The 20655-nt window shown below is 52.0% G+C and overlaps 1 protein-coding gene across 2 annotated transcripts in view; it reads left to right on the forward strand.

The window, feature by feature from the left end:
- The window catches only part of DOCK1 (dedicator of cytokinesis 1), a 525941-nt gene that overhangs the window by 91258 nt on the left and 414028 nt on the right, over positions 1 to 20655 (forward strand). The window contains exons 12-17 of one of the 2 annotated variants that reach the window (XM_047073604.1): positions 2269 to 2411; positions 7767 to 7892; positions 12639 to 12763; positions 13919 to 14017; positions 14980 to 15052; positions 20475 to 20578. In XM_047073604.1, coding sequence (XP_046929560.1) covers positions 2269 to 2411; positions 7767 to 7892; positions 12639 to 12763; positions 13919 to 14017; positions 14980 to 15052; positions 20475 to 20578 — 670 coding nt within the window. The remainder of the gene's footprint in view (positions 1 to 2268; positions 2412 to 7766; positions 7893 to 12638; positions 12764 to 13918; positions 14018 to 14979; positions 15053 to 20474; positions 20579 to 20655) is intronic. The other variant, XM_047073605.1, reaches the window with a different exon arrangement.

The raw sequence follows: 20655 nt of genomic DNA on the forward strand, positions 1-20655 counted from the left end.
GCGTGTTAGAATGACCTCCATAGTGTTCTGCCTTCTGCCTTTTCTCCTTATTTCTGTTCTTACTTAAGTGGTTCCAGGCTTGAAATAAATTTTATTTTAGAAATCTGTGTTCACGTGTTGGCTGAGGAGGTTTGGAGTCTGGTGATGCCCAGCAGGTAGCTGAAGGAGTCTCTTTGGGGGCAGGGTGGGCAGGAGCTGTGAGTTTGGCTTCCCATTGCACTGCTCATTCTTGCGTGACGGATCCCCTCACTCAGCCCCGGGCTTGAGAACCATTTGTTCAAGACGGGGTTATGATGGTTTTCTTTGCAGGCAGGTGATCTAGTCAGACAGCATCCTAAAGCATGGCTCAGTGGAAATTTTTGCAGTCTTCCCAGTGTGAGAATAACAGAGAACCGTGCATTAACCAGCTTAAAATGGGTTTTCACCACACACAACTGGAGGCAAAGGTCTTTTGTGGCTTCATTCCGTTAGCGTCACTCCTCTGTCCAATATGGTAACCATGAGCTACATGTGGCTGTTTCAATTAGTGAAGATTAAATCAAATGAAATACTTCTTTAATCACATTAAAAGTGTTCCCATTGAAAGTTCCCAAAGTCCCGTTGAGAGTGTTCAGTCCCACTGGTAGCTGGTGGCTACCATATTTGGCAACACAGGTCTAGAACATTCCCGTCATTACAGAACGTCCTGTTGGGTAGTGCCGCCTTGGAATCACATCCAGTGAGGATAGTTACAAAGGGAGCGTGGTTCTGCGGAATCTGGAAGTTTCCTCAGTAAACAAGGGAAACATCGTCTTTGAACATAGGCAGATATTGAGGTAATAAATAAAATATGCCCTTATAAAATGATAATACTAAGTTGCTGCTTTTGCCCATGAGAAATAATGCAGCCCAGTGCTGTTTTGAATGCTGTTTTATATATTAGACCTCAGAGTTTCTTGATGTCTTAATGTACCCCTGAGTTGAAACTACCTGTTGTCTGCTAGTGTCTTCTGGGAAAAGTCAAGGGAAAAAAAACTGTTGGTCATTGTTTGAAAAATTAGGGAGGTTACGAGTTTAAGACCCACAAGTCCAAATTTCACTGGGACGTGTTACGGCCATGTTGCCGCCATCTTTTTCTGTCTTAGAGCAAAACACCCATTTTAAAAATTATTATTACGTGTTTGACTCTTGCTGTAATTTGTGACTCCTTCCTCCCTTAAAGGAAGACTAATATTTCTAGTGTTTGAAACAAAAGAGCAGCATGATTTTAATAGCAAACTAAGCAATGAAACCAGTTCTTTGGGAAATGCCATGCTAATGAAACCGTTTTTTGCTCCATTAAAACTGATTTATTATATCACAGGATAAGTTTTAGGGAAGGAAGCACAGTGTACATCTTTCTCTCTCTGTCTTTTTTAACTTGGTAAAGTAAATTAAAAGTCCTTGGCTCTCTTGAGTAATGTGGGCTCAAATGATGAATAACACTTGTCCTTGGTTCTGGAAATGATTTTAAACATTATGTACATGACGTATATTTTCTTGCTCATTGCATATTGTGCTTTGCTGTGCTACATGGTATTTCTCTTTGCCCATGTTGCCTGTTTGTACTTATCTCTTGGTCTTAGCGTAGCTTCTATTAAAAACTCATGATCCACGGGACCCCCAAATGGTGATGGTTTGCATTCATAATCACATCACAGTGTCACTTTTCAGACATGGTAGTTATGTTCTCCAAAGACTGTGCCATTCTTTTCACACTTAATTATCTGAGGCTACACTGGGTACACAGTCTGATGGAGTGGGTGGTTTTCACCCAAGTTCTCCAAGCAATTAGGTTGTAGGGATTGTTTTTTGATCTTGATTTTGCTTTTCCCTTCGAACCACCTGCCCCTTGACCTAAGCTATGGTCAGGAATTACTGAAATTGAAGAAAGGGACATGAACATTCCTTGCGATTAAATGCTATCCACATTATTTTCAGATAAGTCCCCCCCGCCCTTTTTTTTTTTTTTTTATTATCTATTAGAAATGGAGTGGAGTCGTGGTGGATGTTTATTTCCTGGGGATAGGGTTGACCTTGTTTGCTTTACTTCTCTTGTGTTTCAGCATTTTCCTGATCAATGCTCTTCCCTGTCTCTCTTGTCACCTATCCTGTCCTTTGTCGTGCGTTGACTCATGATGACTCTCTCGCACTCGGTGACGATGATCTCTTGTGTTCCCTTGTTACCGTGACCTCTGGGTCTCTGTGCCCCTTTGTCTCCTGTGGTCTTGGTCGTCCCGTGCCCTCCAGGCTCGCGTTGGACGACGCCATTCGACACAAGCCGCTGAACATGTCATCCCGTTTTTCACCCAGGGTGGCAGGGGAGAATGACTTCCTTCAGACTGTTATAAACAAAGTCATTGCTGCCAAAGAAGTCAACCACAAGGGCCAGGGTATGTATTCTGTTGTTTTGTTTCTACAAATGTTCGTTTATTACATGAACTTGGGACAATGCTGTATGGTTTGCATTTTAATTTGATGATGATGATGGTGGTGATGATGAGAAGGAGGATGGTGGTGGTGATGTTGATGGTGGTGGTAATGGTGATGAGGATGATGGTGATGATAGTGATGGTGATGATGGTGATGATGATGTTGGTGATGGTGATGAGGATGATGGTGATGATGAAGATGATGGTGATGATGATGATGGTGATGGTAATGAGGGTGATGGTGATGATGATGGTGATGGTGATGAAGATGGTGATGATGGTGATGATGATGTTGGTGATGGTGATGAGGATGATGGCGATGATGGTAGTGCTGACGATGACACTGGCAGTGTTGGATCAGGATGTGCTCATACAATGTATGCACAGTGTAGGTACAGCACGTGAAGGTTTTCTTGCTGATCACCCGTGTAAGCATTGCTAAGAGCCAGCCTCCTGGGTGAGTGGGGAAGGCTGAGTGGGACACAATTAAATGTTTGCAACGAGTCCAGAGTTGAGCCTGGAAGCAACTCTGCTTTCCTGAGTCTTCTTCAGCCCTGTCCTCTCATCCTAGCCATTTTTGAAAACACTCGAACGACCTCACAAGAGAATACAGTAGTTGTCCACCGGCTGTTCACTTCCCCTTTGCTGCTCAGAGAGACGTGAAGACATTCAGCACAACACAGCTCTGCGTGTGCTCTTCTCTGTTTTCCTTGCCCGTGTCGCGCGCTAATTGCTGGCACGTTGTTTCCTGGGGCTCCCCTTCCTCCCTCTGAGGAAGTGGCTTCATTTTGCAGACAGATTTCTCTTCAGTTTTGTAATGGAAGGGACTTCTCCTCCTGACGCCCTGTCTTGCACTCATCGTTTTTAATCCCACGGTGACAAGTTTCCCAGCAGCTGACCTTCTGGAGGCAGAGGCAATGAATCAATCACCCCGGGCTGGTGACAGTTGGCACTCGGGCTGGCCAGGACCGCTGCCAGAAAACAGCTGTTTACTGAGGCCTCGCCTCCAGCTCAAGGGGAAGTCACCTTCAGAGCCCTTACCTAAGGCTGCTTTTAGCACCGGTGGGAGAACCCACTTTTCAGTCCTCGATTAGATGCAGACTTTCATTGTCTAGTTACCTCTGTCACCAGCCTTTTAAGAAACAGTTCTCGTGATTCGTTTCCCGTTGTTATAAAGGAGAGTATGAATTGAGTGTGATGAGTTTTCTGGAGGAATGGGAAGCCTTTGGCTTTCTTTGGCGTGAACTAGCCAGCCCCTTCCCTGGCAAACCACAACCCCCAAAGCAAAGCAAAGCAAAAACCCCAACCCCAAAGCGTTAATGAACCGTGGCCTCTGTAGACAGAGTGGTTTAAGCTGACCCAGGACCCACCTTCTCATCAATTACTGGCTCTCTGATTTGCACGTTAATTGAAAACCACAGGGAGATCCAATTAAAGTTGTTTTGATTGGGGCCACCCTCAGACTGGGAGCTCCAGTGCCCAGACCCCAGGCTCCTGTCGGATTGAGTTTCTCTTCCAGAGCCATCAGATTGTGATAAACTTCTGTCCCAGAGTCACACAGGAAAAGTGGAGATTAGTGTTAGACCAGCGGGAAACTCCTCGGAAGGAGGACCCACGGCCTGCCTCCATCAATCTCACTGGTATCGTGGCCCATATCTGTGTCACCAGAGGCCCGTTGGGCTGATACCAGGGGGGCCCTATTCTGTGAAATAGAGAAGGAGCGGTGTTTTTAGGTCCCAGTGAGAACTGAGAGACAAGAGCATTGTTTTTTTTCCTGCACGGAAGTGGGCAATGTCACTAGCTTTTTTTTTTTTTTTCTTTGAAGCTAACTAAAGTGACCATTTCTCCGGGCTCCCTGGCCAGCCAGCTTCAGTGCATTCCAGGGAGACCAGAGACAGCTGCAGCCCAGGGAATGCAGCACAGAACTCGCTGCGAGGTGTGTGGGGTTGGCCCGGTGGAGCTGCGTGCTTTCAGCGGTGGTGGTGACCCGGCGCACCCCGGCGATGTCCCTCCAGCCACCGCAGGCTTGTCAGCCAGAGTTCCCCACACTCATCCTTCCCCGACTCCTCCCTCGGCTTTGGCCTGTTTTAGGTTTACATCCACACGTTTACTTGTCACGATTGACATTTTTTATGTTTAGCCCCAATTATTCTGAACCCTGAACCCAGGGCTGCAGGGGTTTGACGTGGACAGTAAGCCCCCTCCCCCCCCAGCTGCTCCTACTGTTGGAGTTAGAATGTATGCTGATTTCTTTTGTTTTTAGCCACTCTGGTTAAGCAAAAGTCAACCTCCAGGGCACTTGTTCCTTGAAAATTGGCCTCATTTTCTCCTTTGAGGAAAGTGCTTTAAACCCAATGTAATCAGGAAAGCTTAATCTCTGTGTTTAAATCGTGTTATAACAAATTGAATTGTGTCATTAAGTAACTAGTTGATGAACTAAGGTCTTTGAGCAAGCTCGCATTTGTGCGAATGAAAGGTGTTTGGGAGGCGGCCGGATTGGAGAATGGTGTTGTCAAACATTTCTCTGCCTCGGACCTCCGTAAATGATTACCTCACCACGTCCTGCGAGTCCTTGATGAATGTCATTGAGTGGGATTCCTGCTGGGGACACTCATGCCTTTGGGAGGTTTTGGGACCAGAGATTTGAGAGCCTCGAAGCTGCACCTTGGTGTCCCCAGTAGGGATCGCGTCTCTGTCACCTGCAGTGATGATCTCCCCTTGCACTTAGACACGTGTCCCTTGACTTGCTCTGCTCCACTGGAGGACGCGGCCCCCTCAGGGGCCTGTCTGCTCTCCTTTCAAGAGACCTCTCCTGAAGGTCCACAGGAACAACAACCTGTGGTCCTTTTGTGTGAATTAGAAATAGGGCGTCCATCTTCTCAGTGAGTCGGAAGATGCAGGCAGCGCTTGGGCACCCAGCTTGATGAGCAGAGTGTGGGCTGGGTTTAGCTCCCCACTTGCCTTTCTTTGCCAGGGCCTTTGTGCAGTGCACATCCTGAGCAAGGATACCTCTGTCCCTATGTGGGTGTCACCCCCTGACATCTCTTTAGGGACCTCCTTTTATGGGTTATGCTTTCCTCCTCTTTCTTCAAACTCTCCCTCTCATGATTTGGAGTTTTATATTTCAAAGAGAAGGGAAGACAACAGGAAAGGAAAGACAAGGAAAACACCATGCATAGAACAGTCTACCTTAGAAAACATGTCTGTCTCTGTGTATTGGCTCGCTCTCTCCGAGTTTCTCAACAGAGAGGCTTATATCTCCTCCCTCTGACCTTCATCTGTGTTCCTTCTTTGCCCTCCCGTCGGCGTTGCCCCCTCCCGTCTTCACCAGGGGTGCACTTGCTGAGGACCTCGGAACACCCTGGGTGCTCAGTGCCGTGGACACTGCCCGTGTCGCTTGGGCTGCGCCTTGTGCCGCTCACCACCCTGCTGCTACCCCCCTGGGTTTTCCCTGCTTGCTCTGGCCTCTGAGGTCCTTTGTGAGCTTTAAGTGTCGGGAGTTCTGTGCATCGTAGAGGATCTTCTTCCTCTTCTTGCCCCTGCCCTTCCTCTTCCGGGCGTCCCCAGGATACGGGGTTTCCTGGCTCCGGGAGTGGCATCCCCGCTCCTCCTATTGGCCATGCCCACAGCTGTCCCCATCTCTGCAGAGCCGCCCCTTCCCCCTCCGGTTCTGGTCTGACCTTCATGCGGGTAGCTCCATTCCCGCCGGCAGTGGGATGTGTCCTGGGTTCCTGCAGTGGCTTCTCTGCCGGGGTTCCTCACGTGGCTCTGAACTCCCACCCTCCCGCCTGTCTGTGGGCCATGCCCACATGGCCACCGGAGTTCTGGTACTTGCCCCTCTTGCCAGCCTGCCCTCGCCTTCGGATGGGGCAGTTCCCACCATGGCTGGCAGGGTCCCTGCTGCCCTTCCTCGCTTCATCTCCTGCCTCTCCCCCTGAGGCTCAGGACTCCAGGCGCCTGGGGGCGGGGTGGGGGTGGGAGGAGATCTTCTGATCTCTTGTGATGTCTCTTCCTCAGGTGAGCCTCTGTGAGCCCCAGGATTGCAGCCTTGGGGACCCAGTTTCCAGGTGCCCTGGACTTTTCCTTAGAGAGTTCTTTGCTGTTGCAGATTTCACCGAGGCTATGAGTTTAGGGCTTGACTCCTGGAATAGAAGCTAAGTCCCTGGCGGGGATATAGTGAGTGTTTGCTCTGTGTCTGCAGTGCCCAGTGTGTGTCGGGCACACAGTAGGTGCTTATTAGCTTTGAGTAGATCAGAGACACCGTCTAGTTGGCAGGAGGAGAGGGGTTCACCTGGCAGAGAACAGAATGTCATCAGTGACTGTGGGCTTTCTCAACCACAAGTGACATACGTCTTTGCAGAGGACAGATGTCTCCAGGCCAGCTGCTAGCAGACAGGAAGCTCGAGGAGAACGGTGTGAGGTGTGGGGTTTCATCAAGCCGAGCGGCTCTCGGTAGAAGCAGCCTCAGGTGAGCACGCCTTGTGTGGGAACGCCAGGCGTCTCCCGGGCCTGCCTGGAATGCACATCATTTGTGGATGGGGTCTCAGTTTTCCCGTCTGCCTGCTACTGAAGGCAGCGTGCTGAGCTAAGCAGTGATGAATTGTCCCTGCTCCCTGGAAGCATGCATCTAGGGGAGGAATAGCTGGACAGACAGACAGACACACGAAAGAGTAGCGTGAGTGAGAACAAATGCCTTTATATTCTGATGCGGATTTGGGTCCTGCTGGGCTGAGTGGCCAGGGAGCGAGCAGGCCAGGCCTCTGAGGTCCCCGAGACGGAGACCTGAACGTGACAGCTGATGGTGACGGCCTCCTTTCCCACTTGGGAGAAAGGCCCTGTCTTTGAAAATTTCTGAGAGAGCCACACAACTGACTTGTGTTCTGCCTTTGATTTCATTACCCCGTGTCTGCTCTACTCCCTCTTATTTTTGCCTTCTGTTCACTTGCTGCACGAGGGTATTTTCTCCAGAGTGCAATTCTGCATCAGCTTTGCGGAGGGAGAGGCTGGCACACGCACTCTCGGCTCCCAGGCCCTAGCAAGTTCACTCTGTCCTCCCCACGGCATCCCTTCCGACCTGTTCAGAGGGTTTCAGAGCTTTCCTGCCCTGTCCCCACCCCCCTTGGAGGGGAGAGCAAGTGGCGGCTGGAGCATTTGTTCGTCCTTTGCTGTGATGTTGTGAGACGGAGGGACCGGGCTGCCTTGGCCGTGCGGGGTGGCTCGCTGCCCGCCTTCTGGGAAGCCCAGGTGCTTGGTGTCCTGAAATCTTTCAGAAATGTATAAGCTAAAACATGACTCACGCATCCATTGCTTTTCTAGGTTTGTGGGTAACATTGAAATTACTTCCTGGAGATATCCATCAGATTAGAAAAGAATTTCCTCATTTAGTGGACAGGACCACAGCGGTGGCTCGGAAGACGGGGTTTCCAGAGATAATCATGCCTGGTAAGAACGGGTTCCTTGCGTGCCTCTGGGTGCAGTGTGGATGTGGCCGGCGTTTGGGGCGGTTGTATCGCTGGCCACAAAGAGCAGTGCGAGGACGGTGACCGGCATGCAGAGGGTTGAGCTGGTGGTGGGTGATGTGTAAACCCCAGGGTGGTCATGGATCATTCCCGCAGGCAGGAGCCATGGCCAGAGTGAGCGCCGGCCACCTAGGTTCAGACCGAGGGGAGGCGGCTTCTCTTGGTTGTAATAACCTGTGAAGGCTAGGGGAGCGACTTCTGACAGTATCATAGTAGGGACAAGCAGGCGAAATGAGCATTTCCAGAACCCAGTCCTGAGAACTTGAGATGGGTTTCTACCACCAGCTGGAGCGAACGTCGTTGTTGTAAGCAAACCCTTTACCGTCCCGTATTCCAGTGTTACCCTTAATCCAGATGCCTTGTGGTTTGTCTCTGCCCCACGTCATCTGGTGAAAAGGAAGAATGGAGGTTAGACGTTGCACCGCCTGGCCGCAAGGACTGCGTGCGCTGGGTTGTGTAACACGTGTAGTGTAATAAGGGCAGCGGGTCATGGGGCTTTCTCCGGGGCCGCGCGGGATTCCCCTTGGGTTCTGATCAATGGATCCATCGTGGTGGTTGGTTCACGGTTCACTCTAGGATGAAGGTTGCCCTTTTATGATGGTAACGTGGGTTCACGGTGATGATCCTGCAACAGCTTTGGAATCAGCCGGAACATGTTAAACTTAAGGGGGCACAATTTAGATAAACAGACCCTACTGTGTTCCTGGTCCTCGGGGTAGGTTGTCGGTTAAATGTGTCTTCACCACAGTGCTCCCGAGCCTCGAACCCCAGTCTTCAGCCCCAGAAGTGAGATTGCAGGACCTGGAATCTGGTCTGTGCTTTTCCTTTGTGCTCCGGCTCGTCCCTGGCTCTGTGGCCCTGGGTGGGGCCCTGACCTCCCTCAGCTGTGGTCCGCGGCTCTGAAGAATGAGAGTAATGATCATTCCTACCTGTAGGGCGGGTGGGAGTTGGGCTCCTCTAGGGTGGAAGTAACAGAAAGCACAAGGCCAGGACACACGGCCGAAGCCTGAGGATATTCATCGGCTCACGCACCTGAGCGCGGACCTGGGAGTCAGCCCGGGCACTGGCTCCGTCCCTCCGTAGCAAGCTCTGCCAGTTGTCCTCTTTGCATGTTGACTTCGTCCTCTAGCAGGTCCCCATGGCTCCCGTTTCTTCCCAGAACCCAGTGACCTGAGGAAGATGGCATGCTTTTGACCCAGTGTTTCCCAGCAGTGATGTTCTGAGCGGCATTCAGACTGGCTCACTCAGTTCCCTGCTCTGTGGCCCCCTGGACAGTGATGGGCTGGGTGACGGAACAGGCACCTTAGCCACCTAGAGCTTTGGTGAGGTCAGCTCCTTCCGACGGCAGGGGTCGTGTGGGGGAGACGTGAACACCCGACAGATGTTTGGAGAGACATCTGATCAGAATAAGGAGGGGCAGACGTGAACGTGTACACCTGGCACCTGCTTAGTTCATGTTACTCATGATACTGAAGATTGCTCAGGCCCGGTCATGGATTCTAAGCTTACGAAACCAATGACGGACTCTCGTGTAAAAATTAATCTCATGTTTACTTTCCAGTTTTCAAATAACATTCACAGTAGTAACATGATTTGATCCTCACGAGATCTTGGGGAAGATCCTTTACGTCTGTGGGATACTTTTTTGGTTTGCAGATAATGCTCACGTTAATAATTTGGCTTGATCCATCTGAGGATCTTGAAAGCCGACAAATTGGCGTTGAGCTAATTGAGAATCAAGATTCAGCCGCAGCCTGAAGTTACATAGCTAATGAGCAGCAGAAATGGGGCCAAACCTCCTCACATTCAAAGATTCCCTGTGGTGTCCCTTTAAAAGGGCCTTGCTGTACATTCGCAGGGAGAGCTATCCACTCGTTGTGCTATCAGAGATCTTGTTTTGGTTATTTTAGGGCATTTAGGGACATGTTCTTTCTTTCTTTCTTTTTTAATGTTTGTTTTTGAGAGAGACACAGAGTGTGAGTGGGAGTGACAGAGAGAGAGAGGGAGACACAGAATCCAAAGTAGGCTCCAGGCTCTGAGCTGTCAGCACAGAGCCCGACACGGGGCTCGAACTCACAGACTGTGAGATTGTGAATGGAGCTGAAGTTGGGCGTTTAACTGACTGAGCCACCCAGGCACCCCTGGGACCTATTCTTTCTGCTACCTCTGTCTTTTGGGGCTGTTGTGGGTCATTGTGTACTCCAGCTGGTAAATGAGTGTGAAAGTCATCTCAAATTAGTTAGGCTGGATCACAGTGGCTCACCGTACAGGAAGAAAGTATGACATCCAAGACCATATTATAAAACCGAGGACTACCTACTGCGGGTGTGAGTCAAGTCTGTAAGCAGCAAATCGATTTGGAGTTCACAGTGGATGTATCGCCTGCATGTGTATTTGAGATGAAATTTATAGATTAGGATGACGTTGTGCATTGATCTTGGGTGGTCTTAGGATGGCCTCATGTTCAGAGCGAGACCCAGAAAACTTGGAACTCATACTGATCATGTTTCCCTTTATAATTGTTCAACTGAAAAAGTTAAGGCCACTAAAAGAATCTACTAGTAGATTCTTGGGGCAGCCATACAGGTGACTGTTGTTCCGGCAGGTTCTGTGTGTTAAGTCGGGAGTCAGGGCTCCCGTCGTGTGGGATTCTAGCTAGAATGAGTCACCACGTTCTCTCCATGGCCGAGGAATCACTGACGGGCCGTGGGCGCTTCCCCAGGCCCCTTGGGGGAGAGATGGCATGGGGTGTTTTCTCTCGGATCCCTGGCCGTTAGCTCGGTAGAGCGTGTGCATTGTCCCCTCTTGCCCCATCTTATGGAGATACCTTCACAGAGATGTGTGTCTCCTTTGCACGGTGGCAGAGCCTGCCGTTGTTGGGTCTTCTACCTGTTTGTGAGCCTCGGGAAAGCCTGCGGTTTGTCCGAAGGATCCTGGCGGGGAGCAGAGTTTTTCTCTGAGCTGGGAAGGTGGCCAGAGGCTTGCGTGTGGCGAAGGGAAAGTTCTCGTGGAGTCCACTCACGTCTGCTTCAAGCTCCTTCCTCCCCAGAACGAGAACCCTGTGGCCCTGGCGGTCTTCTCCGAGGGCAGGCTTGTGAGTGCCCGTGTGTGGAGTTTATCTCCTGTACACCCCGCTTGTGGGTGGCCCTGAGTATGGATGTCTAGGCCAAGAGGAGAGTGAGACTCACCGCCCCCCTGCCCCCAGCGTGTGACGGCCGTCTGGCCGATGAGGCCTGTAGAAAGCTCTTGTAGCCCCTTTTGATTATGGCTTTTGTGCTTTGGTAGAATTTCCAGGCTGAGGGATTACTCAGACTGCCCTGCCTTATTGATGAGGCTGTTTAGCAGCGGTGGCAGGGGAGGTTAAGTGACGTGTTGGTGGTCACTCAGGGATTAGCGGCAGGTGTTGGCCTGGAGGCTCTGCCTCCTGCCCTTGGCCCCACGCTCCGTCACTCTTAGCTTCTCGCTCGGTCGATATCACGGACTGCACTCCTGTTTCCTCTCCCAGCAGCTCCGGTGGCTGTGGTTGCAACCCACTGGGATTATTATAATAACGACTTTTAAATGAAGGCTTAATTTAATAATTGGATACATTAAAAGCCAGAACAGAGCAGTAAGAAAACAAAACAAAACAAAACAGAAACCAAAAAAACCAACCTCCCCCCCCCCACACACACACAACAAAACAATAAAGCAAGGGGATTTTTTTCTTAAGGGATCCTTGTTCTTTGCACACGGCGGGCCGTTCACTGCCCGTGGTGAACATCCTCCTCACATCCCTGTGGGAGAGCAGGTGGGTCTGGCGTGGGAGGTGGCCAGACAGACAGCAGGGTTGCAGTCGCTGGGTAGTGTTACGTGCTCTAAATCATGATGCTAACGAAGCTCGCTAAGTTTTCCCAGTCGGCCCATTACCAGGGGCCTCGTGTGCTCTCGGTAGGAAGAAGCGTTTTGAGCTCATTTGTCGTGTGTGGGGTTTTGTCTCTTGTTCCTGCTTCTGTTTTGCACAACTTATGGCCTGACTCACGTTACAATGCACAGATCTGTTTCGTTCTGCTCCCTGTGGACCTTCTTCAGGTTCCTGACCGCTGCCCACCGGAGGAGACAAGATCCATGCAGAAAGCTGTCTCTTGACCCACTCCTAGTCCCTGATCCCAGACATCAACGCAGAACGTTGGCTTGGGGTTCTGGTTCTCAGTCAGCTTTTCATTTAAGTCCTTAGAAAAATGTAGAGGAAGCCAATATTGCCAGTTGTCACTTAATGTTGTGATTTTCTTTGGCTGCCCAGACTCAGAGCACGCAGCCAGTGGTCCACCTCGAGATAGTAATGTGAGTCACAGTGGGCCGTAGACTCTGGAGAGGGACAGTCATTGCAAACCCATCGACAGCACTGAAGCCGCTGTGTGTGTGGGCTGCCTCCCGAGGTGAAGAACCACGCAGATCATTAAGGGCCTTGAAATTTTCCCCTTTCTCGTCATCTTATGCTGACGATGCTGAAAACTGCTTTTGTCATGCCTTTAAATGCGAGGCTGTTTTGTAGAAAATATTGCATAATCATCCAATACAGCGTTTTGAATGCGCTGCTAGGAGAGGCAGCAAGTTAAGGCAGTTGTGCAGAATTCTCGGTTACATTGTGAATGATGGATTGGCTTTAAAGGTATAATTTCTCCCCCAGGTGATGTTCGAAATGATATCTACGTAACTTTAGTTCAAGGCGATTTTGATAAAGGAAGCAAAACGACAGCGAAGAATGTGGAGGTTACCGTGTCTGTTTATGACGAGGACGGAAAACGGTTGGAGGTATATATTGTGGCCAAGCTTAATCCGTAGCGTGGAAGCTTTATTTTCCTGCCAAGTGTCCCTTTGGCTCTGCTGCACGATAGAAAAAGACGTGGCTGGGCTGTGTGACCCCCTTTCTAGGGATGAGAGTTTACTCTTTCCCCCCTTTCTCCAGCTCGCTACAGAGGCCTGGTGTGCACGGGGGCCTGGCAGTCCCGACCAGGGGGTCCCGACCGCCTTTGTTCCCCGGCCGTGTCACCATGCCTCACTTGCCAGTGTAAACCCAAGGCTCAGAGGTCTTGCCCAGCACGGTAGCGGGTCAGGCACTGTTCTGGTCACTGTGTGAGAGATGCGGAAACTGAGGCCCAGACGAGTCTTGTTCAGGGCCAGAGAGCTAGCGGGAGGTAGGACTGGGGTCTGGATCCGGGCATCCGACCTCTTGCTCTGATGGCTGGTGGTGGTGGTTCCCGAGACCTCCTCCTGCGTGGTCGCAGCGGCCGGCAGGACTCGCGAGCTGGGGCGCTGCTCGGAGACGGTGGCCCCCTCGGATGACTGGAGGCCAACCCAGAGCACGTGTCCCTGCCGCCTCCCACTCTGGACCATGGTGGAGGGCTGGGCTCCCCTGGGCCCACGTGGCGGAGGGCAGTGCCACTGCGCTCCCCTGAGGCTCAGCTGTGCTGGGAGGGGTGGGTGGCCCACGTCCAGTGTCACTGCCAGGCAGCGCTGCCCTTGCCACTGGGGCCTCCCCGGTGTTACTTCCGCCGGAGTCAGGTGGTCAGTGTTGACAGCTGGCGGAACAGGAAGGAGTGTCGCCATCTCCTTTTTGGTCCGAAGCTCTTTATTCTAGACCTACTGAGTGACTCCGGCAACTTCCTTTAGACCTTAATGTTGAGGCTGTTAGGGGTGAGGGGACGGGGGACGGAGGACAGTATAGCATCTCTGTGCTGATCACCATCAAGATGCTTAAATGGCTGAGAGCAGGATCTTACGCCGGCCGCGCTGGCTCCAGATGGATCTGTCCTCCCATTGCCGGGAGCACATTCCATTCGCGCCGGGTTTATTGGCATTCCTGTAGTGCTCTGCTTAGCTCATCTAATGGGGGCAGGAGGTGGGGAGATGTATGCGGTGTCAAGCTCTATGAGGTCTGATGTGAACTCTTTATGCCTTCTTTTAAAGCATGTGATTTTCCCGGGTGCCGGCGACGAAGGGATTTCAGAGTACAAGTCTGTGATTTACTACCAAGTCAAGCAGCCGCGTTGGTTTGAGACCGTTAAGGTATCATTTACATGGTCATTGTATCCCACGGGGTTGATGATGAAATGCTCATTTGTATCCCAAGGAAGTCCCCACCTCCCGCCCAAGCCGGGGCTGCTCGCCAGCGGCCACCCCAAACAGGCAGAGGCGCTCTTGCAACAAAGTCGTTCAAGGTTGCTAAGGAACCACGCTGGCATTTCTTGGAATACATTTACTCTCATCTCCTCTTGGACATAAAAATAGGACTTTCATGGAGACAAATGACAGGGTCCTTTAAAGATAGCTATTATCTTTCTCTTCTCGGGTCTGTTTGATGTGTGGCCTGCTGTCTTTACACCAAATGGAAAAAAATAGTGGTGACAGCGTATGGAGGGGATCGCTGGGGAGACGAATCCCCTTCCGTGGTGTCGTACTCTGCTTTCCTCACGCGGCACGCTGACGTCACCACGGCAGCCCAGCGTGGCACTCCCCCAGCCCACGTGCCAAGGGCTCGAATACTTGAGACCCTGGCCAAGGGTTGGCTCTACCACACAGATGTCAGATATGAGAGTTTTTAGGGACAGTCTTTGCCGAAGGGCAGCGCGCGTTGGGTCTCCTTGGACTGGAAGTCATGACAAGCCAGCTTTGCTCCTGCCGCCGAGGGCAGGTCCCCGCGGCTGCGGAGGATGCGTGGGCACCTCCAAGAAGGGCTGCCAAGGAAAACGGCGACTCGTAAACGTAGACTCTTAACAGGGAGGATCTGAATGTTTACGAAAACCTCTGCTGTCTCGCAGGGTTGGTTTGGCGTCCTTTGCAATATTATCTAGTTTAAATTTTCAGAAGGCGTTTTGCTTTGGAAAGTCATACGGGGGATTAGGTATCCAGTGTTTTCATCACTGCAGTGACGAGTTGTGCGTGGTTGCACCGTATCTGCAGTTAGACAGGGCCACTGATGTGAGAAGATACTGGTACAGGTGCTGAAAGTTCCGTTTTCCACTCTGCAGGTGGCCATTCCCATTGAGGATGTCAACCGCAGTCACCTTCGGTTTACCTTCCGCCACAGATCGTCACAGGACTGTGAGTAATCCCTCCATTAGCCCATGGGGTTTTCAAGGGAGAACAGGGGCAAAGCTCAGTAGGCTGTACTCGTCACTTGTTCTGGATTGTTCTGGAAGTTCTGCATCTAGAACTCGGTTATCCCAACACAGTGCCATCTTAATCCTTTAACTCATTTTCGTGTTGACTTGTTTCCAGAAAATGTCACCGACTCTTTTTCCTTGAGCCGATTAAAGGGAGACATGAATTTTCTTGAGTTTTTCCAGCTGCTACTTCCTGTTCTTGCTTTCTGTTTCCTCTCTTCCGTGTGACTCGTAATGCTGTTCCATCCATCAGAAAAGTCACTGAGATACAAGTGGATTTCAAAAATTGGCTCTTCATGCCCTTTGCACTGGAACGGAAACCCCGGAGACCGTTTGTCTTTGTGAGTGGCCCCTGGTGTCTGGATTCAGGCTAAGCTTCTCTCGCAGGAAATGTTGGGACAGCACTGGCTGATGCCGAGATGCCGGGAGGAAAGAATGGGGGACTTGGGTTTTTTTTTTATGTTTATTTATTTAATTTTGAGAGAGCGTGCACACACACAAGCTGAGGAGAGACAGACAGAGAGAGAGAGAGAGAGAGAGAGAGAGAGAGGGAGATACAGAATCCGAAGCAGGCTCCAGGCTCCGAGCTGTCCGCACGGAGCCCCACGTGGGGCTCGGAACCATGAACGGTGAGATCATGACCTGAGCCAGAGTCAGATGCTTGACCGACTGAGCCACCCAGGTGCGCCAGGATGGGGGCTTGAATCTCTCCCCTTCCAAAAGAGTTATTGATGACTGAAGGTCACCTTGTCACATTCGTTGAGTGTCTGCTAAGGATGTAGCCCAGTTCTAGATGCTGAGATATTACGAAAGGCAGATAAGTCCTGTGTCTGTACCCACTGGGTGGTGACCTCAGATTTGGGAAAACAATTCACAATAAGAGGGGCGCCTGGGTGGCTCAGTCGGCTGAGGGTCCGACTTCTGCTCAGGTCATGATCTCACAGTTCGTGAGTTCGAGCCCCGTGTTGGGCTCTGTGCTGACGGCTCAGAGCCTGGAGCCTGCTCCGGATTCTGTGTCTCCCTCTCTCTCTGCCCCTCCCCTGCTCGCACTCTGTCTCTGTCTCTCTCTCAAAAATAAATAAACATTTAAAAAAATAACAATAAATAAACAGTGAGATTGGCTCCATTTTGTGGGCTGTAGATTTGAGGGAAAGGGTGGTCTGGGGGCCCTGTGTTGCATGGACGACCCTGTGGGTCCTCAGCCCTGGCTGTCGGGGCCCTCACAGCCATCCGGAGGATAAGAAGGCTTGGTCATCAAGACCGAGCACAATGGAGGCTGCTGAACCCTTGGCACAATGCCTGGCATGGGGTAGGTGCTCCTTAGGAGCCACTGCTGCGTGGTGATGTGTCCATCCTTCTTCCTGTTCCTGTAAGGGGTTCTGCCTGACCCGGTCCCTTTCCTAGGAGTGTGGTCCAGGAGAGCGGGTACACGCGCAAGGGTCTGAAGCTGGGGGGACGTAGACCCCTCTGTGGGGCCGGTGAGGACCCAGGGCCTCGCTGCTATTCAGAAGTGTCGGGGCGTGCTCACCTGGTCCGCAGGGCTGGTGTGCAGAGAGCACGCATGTCAGCCGGAAGACACATGGGGGGGCGTGGGGTAAGGCGGCCGAGGCAGTTGAACCAAGGGGTCCAGACAGCACGGGGTCCGTCGTGGTCAGCGGCTATGTGGAGGGGGCGGGCGGAAGTGACCTGTGGCAGCATCCTCTCTCTCGTCCTGTCCCCGTGTTTGGGCCGAGCAGGGAAAGGGGTCTCGGGGTTCGAGCAGGGTGGAGCAGCAGGGTCGTGGGGGCTGGGCAGCGTGGCCCACGGTGCCCAAGCGTTGCATACTTGCCCCGGGGGCCAAGTCCAGACCGGCCGGCCGCAGGGGGCGCACGGCACTCCTTGCTGGCCAGAACTTTGGGAGAAGAACAACTGGTAATAAACGTTTGTGAACACGCATGTGCCTTTACCGGGCTCCTGGCATGAGTAGTTTTGCTGTACTGTTTCGACTGGTCCTCACAATAACCCCGTGTTCCGTCACTGTGGCCATCACCCTGCCCGTTACGGTTGAGGAAACTGGGGCCCACGGACTCCCCCTCCGCGGCCCAAAGTCACCCTAGTTAGTCAGTGGGACGACTCTGGTTCAAACTTAGTCTCTATGCTGGAGCGTCCTATTCCCACACCTTGGGGTGCGGTGAGGCCACGTCCATCACCTGGTCTTAGTTTTTCACCTGCTGTCTACCCGTCGCAGAGAAGGTTCTCCTCTTTCTGAATAGCATCCTGGGACTATTGTGGAGAAGGCTGGGGTGCAGGGTGAACGGACCGGGGCGCGTGGATGGGGGACCCAGGGCGGGTCTGTCCTCAGCCAAGGCGTGCGGGGAGCCGTGGGCTCAGCACCCTGCATCGGTGAATCGGCCGGGATGGGAGTGGGCCGCAGGGACAAGGGGGGCACGCTGGGAGGCAAGGACCCGGTTCTGGAATCCATAGAGGGCTTGTCTCCGAGGCAAGCTCCCCCTTCGTAACGAGCTTGTTCTCTCTCGTTAATAAATTACATCAGGGCCCAGCATTTTAATTTTCAGAATCCTTATTTTTCCAGACAGTTTTAAGCATTCATTATAGACAAGATGCTGTCACCCAACCCGCCACCACACATTTGCGTAATTAACGAGGCTCCCTGCGCCACGGCTTGTGCGGTTTTGGAACCGTGTTGGGCATCAAGAGTGTGATGCCGACGCAGTCCTGAGCTGTCCGCTACGAGAGTGACGGCAGCCAGGGGGTCCCTGTCGCCTCCGTGATGGCGATCCGTGACACGCAGGGTCAGAGACAGGAAGAAGCGAGGCCACAATTCCTCCCCGTCCCGCCCCCCCCCCCCCCCCCCGGCCCGTCAGCCGCTTTTCCCCTGGACGTGGGCAAGCCAAGGAAACAAGAGCTGGGATTTCTCAGGATGGGACCCGTCCCTGGGGGTTGGGTGATCTACACTCCAGCAACGTGTTAGCAATTCCAGAGGCACTGGCTCCTGTTTTACCAGAACGTGAGCAGCTGTGCAGCTCTGGGTCCAGCCGGCTGGGGGCTGAGTTCCCCTTGCTCCTAGGGGGACTGGTTGGGTGGGGCAGCCCTGCCTCCCGTGCCCTTGACATCCTGTAAGTTTGTTGCCTGCTCACAATGGCTGCCGACGAGCACGTAATAAGTGCAGTCCGTGGCCTTGACGTCCAGGTGTAGCGTGTTAACGAAAGGTGTGCACTGTTCCTTTGTGCTGCTTTGTAGTAGGATCGGGGAAGCCGTGGGCTGACAGCGGTGGTCATGTGTCCCTTTGAACCCCGGCTGCTTTCATGGAGGCGTGTCCTTATTGTTTTCACGTCAGCTCAAGGCTAGAAGCATCTGTTCTTTCTCACCTGAATATTAAGATATTTTATGTTTTCTGATGCCCATTCACGAAGTTATATTTTGTTTTGATTCCTAGGGTCCATATTATTTACCTTCTTCCCTCCCTTTAGTGTGGTTGGTCAGTCATTCATTAATTTATCAAATTAGGTATACCATTTATTGAGCAACTACTGTGTGCCAGGAACTGATGGACACCAGGACTGCACAGATTAATGAGGCACGCTATCTCGTGCAGTGGGGACTTAGGGTAAATATGTTGAGCCCCTGACTCGAGGGGGGTGGATGTGCGCTCCTTCCTTCGTTGACCTCTGTCTTTTCATCTCTAAAAAGAGAATCTGGGATATATAATTTTAAAGATTATAGCTCTGAAACTCAATGTTTTCCATGCTGTACTCACTTGGCATCTTGCAGAACTCATGCTGGATCTGTTTCGTCGGCAGAGACTCCTCATCCGTCCCTCCTGCGCTGGCCCCTGCCCCCCTCACCACCCACTACTCACCGGTCCCCTGGCTTTCCGTCCCCAAAATGGCCAAGCCTGGGCCCACTTGGGGACTCTGCATTTGGCCACGTCTATTCTGGAAGGTTTATGTCTTGGCTCACGTGTTGTCCCTCAGAGACCTCTTCCAACCACCCAGCCCATCGGGACTGTTCCCGCCATTACCCTATCCCACGTCACTGTCATCGAGTGAGAGAACCAGTTCGTTGTCACCTCTCCAAGTAGAACGGATGGGGACCGAGTACCTGATAGGTGGCAGGCACCACTGCTCGGTGCTGGGGAGATGGCAGTGACGCGGACGCAGCGTCGCTTGCCTTCCAAAGGCCAGCGTGTGAAACGAAGGCTGAACGACAGCTCACACACACACACACACACACACACACACACACACACACACACGTACACACGGGTGGAGCTCCGACAGGGATGAGGACTGTTATCTCGCTTTGCTCCAGCAGCCGTAACAGAATAGACTGGGGGCCTTCCACAATAGGAATGGGGTGCTGGAGGCTGGGAGTCTGAGAGCAGGGTGCCAGCACCCTGGGTTGTGGCGAGGACCCTCTCCAGGGTTGTGAACTCACACAGAGGAAGAGAGCTCTGGGGTCTCTTTCTCCTTTTTGACGGGCACTGGTGCCGGAGGATCGGCACTTCACCCTAGTGACCTCACTAGCCTCAAGCACCCGCCTACGGGACACATCTCCACTGTAGTCACGTGGTGGAGGGTTAGGGCTCCAGCCCCAGACTGGGGTGGGGGGGGGCACACAATTCAGTCCATAGCACTTATGAAGAAAAGCGCATCAGGGGAGGGGAGAGTGTGACCAGTTTCTAATTTACTCTGTTAGAAGGGCTGGTCATCTCGGAGTAGGCGGTACGTCCGCAGAGATTTGAATGAAGTGAGGGAACGAGTCTCATGCTCAGGTACGTGGGGAGGGAGCTTTCTTGCCAAAGAGAACAAATTTACACATCCGTGTGTTCGCCCCACCTGAATTTATACTAGGGGATGTTGTGGGGTAGGAGTCTATTCTCTTGTTCCATATTGATTGCCAGTTTTCCTAGGGAACGGTCTGTCCTTTCTGGACTGTCATCTGCCTCGCGTCTCCAGACCCTGTGGTTCGCACTGGTCTGAGTGTCCCGATGTTAATTAAGCCACACCATCTTCCTTGTTAGCATTTCCCGGTCACTCCCGGTTGCTAGGATTGCAGGCTTGCCTCCATGGCCTTCTTCAACATCATCGTGCTACCCTTGACCTTGGGAATCAGGCTTCAGGTTTGCCGAGGAAAGTCCCGCATGAGATCTTGGTCGCGATGACTTTGAATTTACAAGATTAATTTGAACTCAAGTGAGGAGCCTTCCTCTGGTTAACTTCGTCCATTTCTCCATTTGTCTGTGTTTACTGTAATCCCGTGTGGTTTTGTAGTGTTTTCATGAAGGTAGGCCTCGCAGCATTTTATGATGCTAGATTGTCATGACGGCAGTTGATGACGATGATTGGTTTCTCTTGCAGCTAAGGATAAATCTGAGAAAATATTTGCACTAGCATTTGTAAAGCTGATGAGATACGATGGGACCACTCTGAGGGACGGGGAGCATGATCTCATCGTCTACAAGGTATACCACTTGATTGGTGTCGTATGGCTAGTATGGACTCTTTCACCCGTCTCTGGGCTTCCTGGCCTGAGCTGACA

The sequence above is a fragment of the Lynx rufus genome, unplaced genomic scaffold (assembly GCF_022079265.1).
Source record: "Lynx rufus isolate CCGP_SWC_20201006 ecotype Redwood Valley unplaced genomic scaffold, mLynRuf1.p SCAF_11, whole genome shotgun sequence".
Taxonomy (NCBI): Eukaryota; Metazoa; Chordata; class Mammalia; order Carnivora; family Felidae; genus Lynx; species Lynx rufus.